This window comes from Fomitiporia mediterranea (genome assembly GCF_000271605.1).
Source record: "Fomitiporia mediterranea MF3/22 unplaced genomic scaffold FOMMEscaffold_6, whole genome shotgun sequence".
NCBI lineage: Eukaryota > Fungi > Basidiomycota > Agaricomycetes > Hymenochaetales > Hymenochaetaceae > Fomitiporia > Fomitiporia mediterranea.
In genome coordinates, this window is record NW_006760391.1 from 3,089,514 (window position 1) to 3,101,188 (window position 11,675).

At 47.9% G+C, this 11,675-nt stretch overlaps 6 protein-coding genes across 6 annotated transcripts; 2 read left to right on the forward strand and 4 right to left on the reverse strand.

Annotated features, from left to right (window-relative positions):
- Positions 1 to 23: 23 nt before the first annotated feature.
- On the forward strand, positions 24 to 1,084 carry FOMMEDRAFT_86396 (uncharacterized protein; the record flags this gene model as incomplete). Its single annotated transcript, XM_007266943.1, has 5 exons — positions 24 to 83; positions 155 to 308; positions 380 to 438; positions 502 to 617; positions 691 to 1,084. 5 exons carry the CDS (start codon positions 24 to 26, stop codon positions 1,082 to 1,084), a joined length of 783 nt encoding a protein of 260 aa, XP_007267005.1.
- A 670-nt stretch (positions 1,085 to 1,754) lies between these two features.
- FOMMEDRAFT_168300 (uncharacterized protein) lies at positions 1,755 to 2,359 on the reverse strand (the record flags this gene model as incomplete). Its single annotated transcript, XM_007266944.1, has 1 exon — positions 1,755 to 2,359. Exon 1 carries the CDS (start codon positions 2,244 to 2,246, stop codon positions 1,755 to 1,757), a length of 492 nt encoding a protein of 163 aa, XP_007267006.1. The 5' UTR covers positions 2,247 to 2,359.
- Positions 2,360 to 3,358: 999 nt separating this feature from the next.
- Positions 3,359 to 5,872, forward strand: FOMMEDRAFT_156683 (uncharacterized protein; the record flags this gene model as incomplete). The annotated part of the gene is made up of 4 exons (XM_007266945.1): positions 3,359 to 3,498; positions 3,553 to 3,958; positions 4,020 to 5,699; positions 5,756 to 5,872. The coding sequence occupies 4 exons, from the start codon at positions 3,359 to 3,361 to the stop codon at positions 5,870 to 5,872; spliced, it is 2,343 nt and encodes a 780-aa protein (XP_007267007.1).
- FOMMEDRAFT_140962 (uncharacterized protein) lies at positions 5,846 to 7,256 on the reverse strand (the record flags this gene model as incomplete). Its single annotated transcript, XM_007266946.1, has 4 exons — positions 5,846 to 6,308; positions 6,380 to 6,432; positions 6,573 to 7,047; positions 7,206 to 7,256. The coding sequence occupies 4 exons, from the start codon at positions 7,254 to 7,256 to the stop codon at positions 6,069 to 6,071; spliced, it is 819 nt and encodes a 272-aa protein (XP_007267008.1). The 3' UTR covers positions 5,846 to 6,068.
- A 623-nt stretch (positions 7,257 to 7,879) lies between these two features.
- FOMMEDRAFT_108485 (NADH dehydrogenase) lies at positions 7,880 to 8,652 on the reverse strand. The gene is made up of 3 exons (XM_007266947.1): positions 8,458 to 8,652; positions 8,273 to 8,393; positions 7,880 to 8,213 (listed from the first exon to the last, which is right to left on the reverse strand). The coding sequence occupies exons 1-3, from the start codon at positions 8,639 to 8,641 to the stop codon at positions 7,964 to 7,966; spliced, it is 555 nt and encodes a 184-aa protein (XP_007267009.1). The 5' UTR covers positions 8,642 to 8,652; the 3' UTR covers positions 7,880 to 7,963.
- A 1,382-nt stretch (positions 8,653 to 10,034) lies between these two features.
- FOMMEDRAFT_156685 (uncharacterized protein) lies at positions 10,035 to 11,432 on the reverse strand (the record flags this gene model as incomplete). The annotated part of the gene is made up of 2 exons (XM_007266948.1): positions 10,035 to 11,250; positions 11,308 to 11,432. 2 exons carry the CDS (start codon positions 11,430 to 11,432, stop codon positions 10,035 to 10,037), a joined length of 1,341 nt encoding a protein of 446 aa, XP_007267010.1.
- Positions 11,433 to 11,675: the final 243 nt, after the last annotated feature.

Genomic DNA, 11,675 nt, shown 5'->3' on the forward strand with positions numbered 1-11,675 from the left:
CTACTCCTGCCTGAGTTCTCGAAATGACGTTCTACTATCCAACAAATCCGTCAATATCCCTAACTTCTAAAACACTTATTGTTGTACGCATACAGTCCTTCGCAACATTCCCAACTGTATGCTAAACCGTTTACTGTTTGACGATTCACTCCAGCCCGTAGTCTCAGTCGGGAACGTCTCCCAGCTCGCCGCAGACCTACTCATCTCCACATTTGAGCTTGAACAAATTGGCGTATTCGATCCGCAGGACCTCGTTCCTGTTATTGGTGCGCGAGAAGATGGAGCGGGTGTATCGACGCCTTTGGAACGTGCGTGTGTTAGCTTGGTATCTTTTCGGATGCTAGTTCATACATGCTAACTGTAACTGACGCGTATGCAGTGTATGGGAAGGATGGGAAGGATATCTTAGTGATACAGCAGAGATCCCCTGTACTTAAGGTCTGTCCATCCTATCTCTGTTGGGTTCGACGTCATGCTAAATAACAAGCCATATTCGTATAGTCCCGCAAAGCTGCATTCTCCACCTCGCTTCTCGCATTCATCCAAGAGAACAACATCGGTGCGGTGCTTTACCTCACAGGCGTAGACTTAACAAACAGAAGTGACGCTCAAATGCTGTACGTAATCATCTCCACCCAAAACAAACGAAACTCTATGCTAATACATTACGACTGATTACATCGACAACAGATCACCAACATACATGTTCAGCGCAGCCAACTCTCCAGCTCTAGACACCTCACCCATCTCCCTCATCAAGCAACTCCCAACATACAAATTCGAGTCCTCCGAACGTTCCCCAACTCCGTCTCCATCAATACCGTTCATCCCGGGTGGAGGACTCACACGCCGTCTCCTCGCCCTCTCATCTTCACCTTCATCCATCTCAAAATCCAACAAAAAGCCCATCCCAAGCGCAGCGATACTCCAATTCGTACTCGAAGGCGACAACCGCGCAGACGCAGAGTTCTTCGCAGGCGTCGTCGCGAGGATACTGAAACTGCAAGTCGAGCAGTGGAGACAACCCCCAAGTTGGAGCGTGGGGTTGTTCGGAACGCCGCATGATCAGACGCTTTATGGGTGATGACTTTCGTAAGCTAGTCTTTGGCGTATCTTGTGCGTACGAAATGTTTAATGTATAATAGACTGTTATATCCCGAAATACTTGAACAGTCTGATGCATTGATATTTACGTGCTGATATTCATCTGGTCGGCCACAGGTCCGCATGACGTACAGCATAGCGGTTCTTTATTGTGTATCTTAGTGAATATGTTGCACGCGGAGCCTGCGATCAGAGGCAGAAAAATAGTGGTTATATGCATTGCGCCAGAGGACGTGGCCAATACCGGATTCCGAATTGCTGAAATACTATTGACATCTAGACCTCATGACTAATTTCCCGCGTCTCAGACGTTCTCGACCGCTCCATAGGAAGATCACACGAACACTTGCAAGGAACAGTCTTTCCAACAGTCAATATCATCTCAACCTGAGCCGCTAGACATAGAATTTGATCGTACACAGTTCGAAGAGTACAACACAAGTCTATCATAATGTATAGATAACAAGCCCTGTTGTAAAGAGTACAGTAGCTCGTCTTCGTAATAGTACAGAAACATTCCAATGAGGGTGATGTGCATATCCGAACAGAGTCTATGCCAGAGTATACGAGAGACAGTCGTTGAGGCTCATAAAAAACACCAGATACGTAGCACTAGTAAGGGTACAGCATACAAGTAAAGCTCGAATCATCTAGTTGGCAATGTAGTTGATGTCCTGGGTAGGGTGCGGATTGAGGGTGCGGCGCTTCTTTCCCTCCGACGAGTCGCCTGTCTCCTTAGATTCACTAGCTGTAGTAGTACTGGTAGGGGATGAAGTTGAAGTCTGTTGCGTAGTCTTAGGGTTACCAGTTGGGCCACCGTTCGAGCCGTAATCCGCATTATGAACCTGTCTCGGAACGTGCGCCGGAACGGACTCGACGACTTTTTCGCCTTGCATAGCCGCAGTTTGAAGTGGGGGTGCACGTGGAAAAGCGGGTGGGTTGGGTGGCTTAATGCCTATTTCCCTCCCATGAACTTTGACGGCAGCGGCACTTAGAGGTATTTTCGGATCGTTTCGTCCGTAGTGAATGTTCGATACATGGTTTGACTCGACAGCTGGCGCGAGATGGTCTTGAGGTATAGCAGACACGGAAGAGGCAAGGAAGACGGCGAAAGCCATGTAAAGACCGAGGAACTTGTTCATCGTAAAAGAAAGTAGAGGATCTGTGTTAAGTCGTGTCTAAGAACGAGATATCAAGGAGTTGTCGTTATGCGAGCTATAATTTTTATGCGTGTCTAGTTTCAGGCCGAGGCTGACGAGGTCGTGGTTTGTGAGAAGGAGTGTTCAACAACAGAGATGCGTTTATAAGGGTGGCACAAGTGGAGGCTGACTGTGTGACCTTCATCACGCAACAATCACATGACATGACGTTTCGCGAGATACTTCGTTGATGAGTTTCTTTTTAGTCCTTAACTCTCCTCATCCTTGTGCGCTGTTTCTCAACTTCACACTGTCGCCATCCTTGTCATATAGATATTTCTCGTGGGTGAAGAATGTATGATAAATGTGGGAAAGACTTCGTAGTGCGGTGGGTGAGGAAATATCATCCCTCCCTCCAAAGCAAAATTATTATATCCGAGCACAAGGACAGCCAGTGACGACGAGTACTAGTTGAGATACTCTCAGAGCATAGCTAACAGTCTGCTAACGTTTAAGCAATGCGCTGCGATAGATTGATTGCGAACAGCATTCATCCCCGGAACCGCTCTTTTTGGACACAAAGGTATCGCTACAAATTTATACAAGAAGGAAAAATGCGTAGCCCGATTGGCCAATTGATCCAAGGAAGGAATACGAAATGAAAACATTGAAACCCTCTGAAAGATATGAGGAACGTGGCGATGTAAGTAAAATGCGGAGTGGTTCCGATGCTGAAGAGTGCTACGCAGATTGGTCATGTAAGACAGACGTGAGGAACGTCGAATAGAATTATTGCTTGAGCGTCGACATCGTCTGATGAAAAAGCGACAATATGAAAGTCACGATAGGTAATCACCAGGCTATTGACCAGCCGGCCATTTAGCGGGAGAGCCTCATGACCTAGGACGTGGATATCAATGTGAGGAACCGCTTGCACACCATGAAGCCGTCCAAAGTACTAAGTAGGCCATTGACAAGAATCAAATACTACCGTCTGACGGTTGAAGTCCTCAAAGCACAGCGACAATCTCGCCTCCTCAAATTGCCCAATAACTCCCACAATTGCGAAAATATTATGTAATACATTCACGAAAACAATGCGCTAATCACATGATATGCGCCCCAGAGTCCCAGACGAAAAATCTCCGTGCTTCGAGCCTTCACGTCCGAAATTTAGCATTGATGTTGAGCAAGGCATGCCTGTTCGCAACATATCTTCATCGGAGGTGGGAATAGGCAGAGAAGTAGGATACCAGTGCGTTCTTTCACGTGTTATTCATACATATTTTCTGACGAAAAGTTGTGATAGTGCATCATCTCTGCACTTTCGCCACTCAAGCGGATCGGACGACGCATCCGGGGCCCAGTTATTCGTGAATAGGCCCAGAAATCGGAAGAAATCGGATGGCCTCAACGGTCGCATGAACAAGATGCTCCTGCGACTCAATACATCATTCATTGGAGAGTTCTCAACTTCTATTACCAAGCGACCGCGTAATCCTTCTGTCGTCTCCGCTGCGTCAACGCTCAGTACTGAACCACCACAAACCCCAATTGACGTTATTCATAACACAGTAAGGAGTAATAATCTAGGAGATGGATTTACTATTATCAGGACAAACGATTCTAAGAAACGAAATCGCCCAGATTTCTTGACGAACAAGGACTTACCATCTTGGACGGATTCTGGACGTCTTGAAGAGAGCGAGAAAGAGGTAAACATAGATCTTTTTTAGGATTATCGTCCGGGAAATTATCGCTGATGGCATAATTTAGCCTCGCCCACGCGAGCTTCCAGAATGGTTATCACAAACGTTTTCCACCCTAGAACCAGACCATCCACTCCATGCACTCGCACTTCCCATCCACTCAAGCTTTACTGAAGACGAAACTACCTCATACGTCTTTGAAGATGCTCCAGCTTCCCAAAAAGCGTCTCGCCCAGAAGAAGTTCACAACGGAACGATATTCGCATTTCTACCTCCTGATGTCTCTGTAGTGCAGGATCACCTGCGGTCCGTATCTCCTGCAGAGGAAAGGCTACCAAAATCTCTGCTCTTCGCTGAATATCCGAACTATGCTGCTCGAGAGCAAGCAACGTCTCTACACGCTTACAAAGGCCGTGCTGACCTCGAACTTACCCCGGATGACGTTCTCTTTGACAGCACTATGAACTTGGCTGCTGGAAATTTTGTTCCCTTTGCTGAACCGGGCCCTTTTGTGCAAAAGACTGTCCACTTTTTGACGCCGGATCGTGGATCAAACCATTCTTCTAGGCACTCCTTGCACTACTCAGGCAGTCCCTCCCTCAACCGGGCGGAACAGCATCAAGCTCGCTATAAACCGTTCAGTACTCCTGGACCAACATCTTTCTTTCCTTTCACTAATTCAAGCTATTCCGTTTCTGACTCTTCGACTCCCGCCGACTACGCTTTGACTGATGGCAAATATAACATAGCTGACGGGACAAATGAAGAAGACGCTACTTTTTCTGTCTTATCCTTTACCTCGTCTGCTGGTAACTATCCGGAAGAGCCATTCTCCACGCCAGGACCTGCTTTGTACGCTTCACCGCTCCAGTACTTCGACACTCCGGATAAAGATCGCTTACCTCCTTTGCTTCACGAACAATCAAACGACGGCATGGAACTGGAGCTAGGCCAACTATTTTCTAACGAGCAACAATCACAAGCGCTAGCAGTCGAAGATCCCTTGATCCCTAATCCGGACATGCAACTGAACAACATTGAATTAGAAATAGGGCAATTGGCTTCTGACGAGGACCAAATCCAAGCACAGAAGATGATACGCTTTATCGAAAGGGAACATTCCGAGATGCTTAAAGGCATGCGTACGCCGCCGGCTGGCTCGAAAATTGACTTGGCTCAGGGAGACACTAGTCAAGAAATCACCTTAGACGCTGTTGAGACTCTCAATAATAGCTCGAACTCTGGCTCGCGTGAAAAAAATTCGCAGAACTTTTTGCAACACGCCGCCAAGTCCGGTGCTCAAGTCGCACCAATCGAAGTCTTCTCTTCCCCGCCTTACATTAGGTTCAAGCCAGCACACTCTTCTCGTTCCAGGAAGACCGTGACCACAAAGGACGATCAAGCAATCGAAGCATCCCCGGACCTACGCCTCGACCGTCTTCCATCTCCTGTTCATATCGCTATTCGGACCGATCTTCATAGCGCTTCTGCTATGCCTCGTACCCCGCCTCGGCCAAAGCTCCAGAACGTGGATCCGCGCAATGTTATGGAAGTTAACAAGGTGACTCAAGCTCCGGAATCAACGCTGGTGAAAGAGCGCCTACATGAAAAGCCTAAGGCACCCACATCAAATACGAAGCCAGAACCACGCAAACCACGCAAACCACGACGTGCATTTGCTCCTGTCCGTGGCGTCTATTTGTCGCCTATTCGCGATGCGGAGAGTGAAGAGGAATGCACCATGGGTGTGAGTTTTCTATTTTCCAACACGTTTGCGTGCTATGGACTAAACTAGAAGTATAGGCTGACACGTCTCGATCGTCCGAAAAATTAAATGGGAATAAGGACGAAGACGAGGCCATCTGGAACATCAATCCATCCCAGATTTCAGACGATTCGATAGAGGATTGGGAGACGTGATGGCCATGCGATTATATTCAATTTCAAAGCGTTTGTTACATGGAATAGCATTGTATGTCTAATACGGTATAATTTACTATTGGCAAGGTATAGGATGATACCAATGGTGAACAGCACGTAGACCGAGAAAGCCCCGGTTCCAAAATTGCACAACAGCGCAAAAAGAAAAACGAAAGCGAAAAATCTACATTTCTAATCACCAGCCAGCCTCACCACCTGTGTACTCCTCAACCACGACACCAGTCGACCCACGGCGTTTGCGCAAAACGTGCCTTTCAAGCGTATACACCTCGTACGAGTCTTTCGCGAGGCGCATAGCGCGAATATGGTCCGGACGCGAGTTCGCAGCTGCGGCGTGTGCACGAGATTGCCAGATGCACGTTGCAAGATTGAGGCCCGTGACGGGGTCGGGAACGCCGAACCAGTACATAAGAAGCTGCGTAAATAGCAACGCCAGAAAGTAAATGAGATGTATTTTAGACTCGAACAGTGGGAAGTATGACGTACACCACCGTTCTGCACCGCTTCTTCGTGGGCCTTTCGATCCGCTTCGTAGAGCGCTGTGAAAGATAACGATGAAGTTAGTTTAGCCGTGGTATCACCCAGATGAGCGAAAGAAGCGAATAAAGGAATTAAAAGGACAACAGAGAAAAAAAGCTAATATAATTTAATAATGAGCAGAAGAATTGCATGTACGTACCATCACCATTGCTTCCTTCCTTCCGACGCGACCGGAAAGCCACGCAATACCACTCGCGCTCCTCATCCTCAGGAAGCCGCAGTTCGCTCCAATTGAACGCACTTTCGTACGGCTTGCTGGCGTATTTGTCATCAAGGGGCCTGAAGTAGTGCAGTGCGCGGTGAAGAGAAAGGGATACGGGGTCGATCTCTGGAAGACGAGTTGTGGTCGTTAGGACTGCGGGAGGCTTGTTGTCCGGAGAAGACACGGAAACGTCGGGGCGTTGTGCGTTTTGTGGCAGGGATGAGATGAGTGGTGGGAGATAGAGGACGGGATGCTCGGGATGGATGAGTGACTCCGATGTGAATGTCGGTTGTTCATGTGGGTCGCGCTGGGTATATGGTGGGGGGTTGGTGGGCTGTAGACCATCGTCCTGCTGCTTCTCTAAACGAAGCTTTTCTAGTAACTGTGCAGAGGGATGATCAGGAGTGGAGAACTTCGCATGAGGCGATTTCTCTCTAGTAGACACGAAAACACCAGATAAAAGAGCAGGAGCAGCAGACATTTCTAGTCCAGAAAGCTGACGAGTTCCTCGGCGGAAGAAAACTGGCGAGACTTGAGGGGAAAGAAGAGCACGCGAGGGTCGTTAAGTACTTCAAGCAACAAGAGAAGGCGGGGAAGGGGAGTCAGTTCCAGTAATTGCATCAGCCACAAGATGTCGCCATGGTCCGCAGGAAGCACGAACGACAACGGGAAATCCCCGAGTACAACCCAATAGGGATGGGATCTGCCTTTAACAGAGCGAAAAAATGCTGGTTCTGAGTGGCGAATGAGTGCGCCTAATGATGCGAGAAATACGTTATTCGTCGATGGTGTCGAGATGACGTGATCCTGCGTGGTAAGAACAAAGCGCTTTGGTCATTTCTGTGCTGTCGTCGCTTCTTGTTTATACATATTCCCCGTTTCTTCTGTAAAATTCCATTGGCACAAGTTAGTCTTGCCCGTTTGAGATCGGAACTCGGTACGCATCATGGTCGCTGGTCAGAATCTCCCTAGGTAAATTGACACGTTAGCACTCACGTGACAAGATAAGCAGCTCGAATGGCAAGCAGAAATCCGAAAGAAACAGCATGCCAAGTCTTGACTACAAGTTCTTGAGCCGAGCGAAGAATGGAAAAGCAAAATGTGTTTTCCTTGAGGCATATGCGTGTCCAATGGCAGGGAAGATAATGAAATTGAATTTAGTGATTTCGCAGACGGTTGACTGGCAGCCAACAACCTCGGTTCCGATACACATACCATGCTTAAAACCTCAACTTCTCGTCTGTGCATTCATCACGGTATATTGCAATTATCATTTGTAGCGGCCGCACCTTCTACCAATGATTAACCGGTTAAATCTTGGCATCTACCTACTTGACCAATGACATCGGGAAATACGCATGAGGGTCATGCGGTGCATCCGGCGCGTCCTGCGGTCTCCATCTTCTATGTGCAATTGGTGGTGTTGGTGGAAGGCGTGATTCGGAGTAAGCTTTCCGAGCATCCGTTATTGTTGCTATCGCCGCGGTGAGGTCGACAGCGGGTGCACGCGTCGCAGGTACAGAAGCGCCTTCCGCTGAGGTTGCTGGCTGTTGCTGGCCCTCTGTTGGAGCGTCGACGCTGGATTCATAAGTAATTGTTAGTCAAAATGTTTGTCTGTGAATTAAAATGGCACGAACGCTGGTTGTTCGGGCTTTTGCAAGAGGAAAGTAGCGAGCTCCTCCTGAGTAACGACTGATAGCTGAGGGTACGCGCGGCGTACGTCGCGCTTCCAGTACGGGTTCTGCGCTGGATCAGACGCTGTACGCGGTGATTAGCATCGTCATATACCTTCCAAGCTACGATACAGATATTTTGTACTCACCTTTCGTTGCTGGCGTCGCGTACCTCTCAGGACGCGAAGCAGGCTGGGGATACCTGTTCTTGTCAGGCAGTGGCAAACCACTGGAAATCTCGGGGTTTACGACGACCGCATCGCGAAACCTCTTCCAAAATCCTCGCGGTGCTAGGTGGTACAGCGTATGGTCCGCTGCTTTCTTCGTCGCCATCGTTGCGCTCGTTGTCCACGAACGCTTGCGGCACTAGCGGTGCTTTCTGTTCCGCGACATGCCAGAATAGGCATAAATATTACACGCTTCTGAAGCTTACATTACATTATCAAATAAATAGGCATAAACAGTGGTACACATTATCCCCCTTCGTTTCGTTGTAATTGATTCTACGCAGCTGTGCAAAACAATTATCGTGGCTACATTGATACAAATGCGTATAACTTTTTTCTAAGTAGGATTCGTAAATGTCTCATGGAACCGACTGTCGAAGCTTTCCTCCAAATTACCATTGTACCCACCCAGGCCACTTCTCGAAGAAATCCTCACTGCTATAAATGCTCGGCAAGAAGCTTCCAGGGTACTTTTCGACAACTTTATATATCCCTCTTGCAATTTGCTCATGCGTCCTCCCTTTTTGATATACGAACCTTGAGAATGGTTGACCGTTCGCAGAAGGAACTGGTACGTCAACTATTGAAAGGAAGGGTAATCAGCAAATGTCTCTCTCTAGACTTGGGGGACGTCGGATGTACGCACTTAATATGTAAGGCCTCCCGAAATCATTGTAAATCGCATGTACATAACACCTCGGATGTATAGTATCCCTCAGAACTGTTAAAAATAAACACCCCATTTTGTCAACAATTAACTTTCAATCCAACAATTTCATAACAATCGAAAAAAAGGGAATAAACTCACGTTCCTGTAATTCCACAACATAACTCCTCTTCGCCAGTTTTCTTGACCCATACTGGTCAGCGCGTATGCACATCATCCTGAAACGCTCTCCCCTTGTTTCACGGCAATCAACTCTTCAATGGATCAACCACGCGACGACTCTTATCCTTAGTACGCCACGACGCCGCACGCCGCATACTAACCCCGAACGACACAACATACGTATCCACCTCAGTTTACATATAAAGATCACTTTGATATACACCGCATTGATGCCGTAGTCAACTTAGTTGAGCTGGTCCGCATAGCTAATGTAGTCATCTTTTGACTAAGGATGTCCAAGGAGTTATTTTGCGCCATGATCAGAGGTAAGCATTACGTTCAACAAGGAGTGTTAATCCCTTTCAGATAATAGAAAGGTGCACAGACGATATTCGAAAATCATATTTAAAATACACGGAAGACAGCTTTGGGGAGAGGGGAATAGTCTCGACGAATCCACAATGTATATACGTGTAGAACGATCTAAGTCATCGCCCGTATCTACTGACAATAATACTTTGCTGAACGACTAATTTAATACACGTCTATGTTCGGATACAAGAGAATTGCTGAACAGAACTCCAAGAGGACGAATGCTCTAAAGTCTAGTAAAGCGAAAGAAGAGTGGCATAGTAATATAACAAGCACGTCTCTAAAGTCCTTCAGAATGTTAACTAGAACGTTGAGCTTGATATGAAGCCGGTGGTCCCTTCGCGCTCAATGGAGTACCGCCTAAACTATTGCGAGGGGTTCCACGACGTTCGTACTTCCAATCAACCAGAGCGTAATGCTTGTGGATCTTCTCAACTGTCTTAGCGTATCTCTTTTTCGCAGACGCCAATTCCTCCTTGATCACATCCATTCTAGTTAACGATGACGGCGAAGCAGAAGCCACCGCCGCTATTGTACCACTTGGCAGTATTTCCGGTGAACTGTAGATCACGCTAGTGTCATTCCCATTGTCGATGAAGGAAGGGGTGCGTTCCGAGAAAATTGACTGGTGCATTGTGACTGGGATGCTCCAACTACGAGATACAGAGGGACTGGCACTGGAGGAGCGGACGGAGCGTGCAGCGTTCATTACATCTTGCCTCATTGCCGACGAGTTCTTAAGGATTGGGCCAGGCTTGTTCTCCGCAATACCCGCAAGGACAGAGTGGCGCCTAACACTTGAGGAACTCCAAGCATGAGAAACCGGGGGGCTGGCGCTCTGAGAGCGAACTGGATGAAAGACATCCGCTACTCTAGCGCTTTGTCTCAATAGGGACGTGCTCCTCGCAAGTGGACTCGGAAGTTTCTGGGTAGAAACAGACGTTGTCGTCGCAGTAGACAACGCTCGCAGTCTGAAATTGACAGTCTTTGATGTGACCGCCTGTCGTAGGTCCGGATGATTAAGCTGTCGAATTGAAGGAGTGTTAGCTCTCCACGCGCGATTTCCGGCATGTGGGGATTCCTGGAACATAGGCGGAGCAGACATGCGACCTAAAGATGTAGAATAGCCAGTGTTGTCCTTATTGGACAAGGAAGTCGGAGTCCTAATTGCGCGTAGAGTAGCGCAAGGATCACAAAGAACAGATGAGGGAGCAGACAGACGCCTAATCAAACCGAGTCCACGATTTTCCCTGTTTGTTGCAGAGGAGAAACGCCTACGTTTTAGTGGAGACGCTGCATATTGAGCTTTGGGGCTTGCAACCTGACATAACTGCTTGTATTGCTCTTGCAGGAGAGGAGAGCCTGCGACTGAGTCCACTTGAACAGGATACCCACCCAGCTTCGCCGACTTGGCCAGTAGCTTACACTTTGCCACGCTCGCAAGCTTCTGAAACTGAATGAAGAATGCGTTCTTTCTATCATCTTTGAACCTGTGCAACACAGTTACGCGTTCCCTGGATAAAAACAGTGTCAGAAACGAATTATTTTTTTCGCAATCGAACTGCACTTACACTGTGCCACTCTCCTCGCAGAACATAACGACCCGATGCTCTTCAGCACCCGTTACAACGCGTACTATCTTCTCATATTTACGGGGAGACGGCAAGGGAGGCGGTGCCTTTCGTCTGTACGACATCTGGAAGGATGTGGTGAGGAGAAGGCCTGAGCTGAAGCAGAACGAATGCTTTGGTCTGGAAATCTCCAACAGTTCTGGAACTGGTAGAATGATAAAGTTCAAAGTCCGACCTTACGTCAGACCAATGCCTAGCTTCTCGACGCGTCGCTAATCTCCGACTAAAAATGCGAAGTCTGCTTCTGGCCACCACCCGATGCTTCGAGGGTCGAAATTGTCCAGGATTATTTGCTTACCACTGAGTCC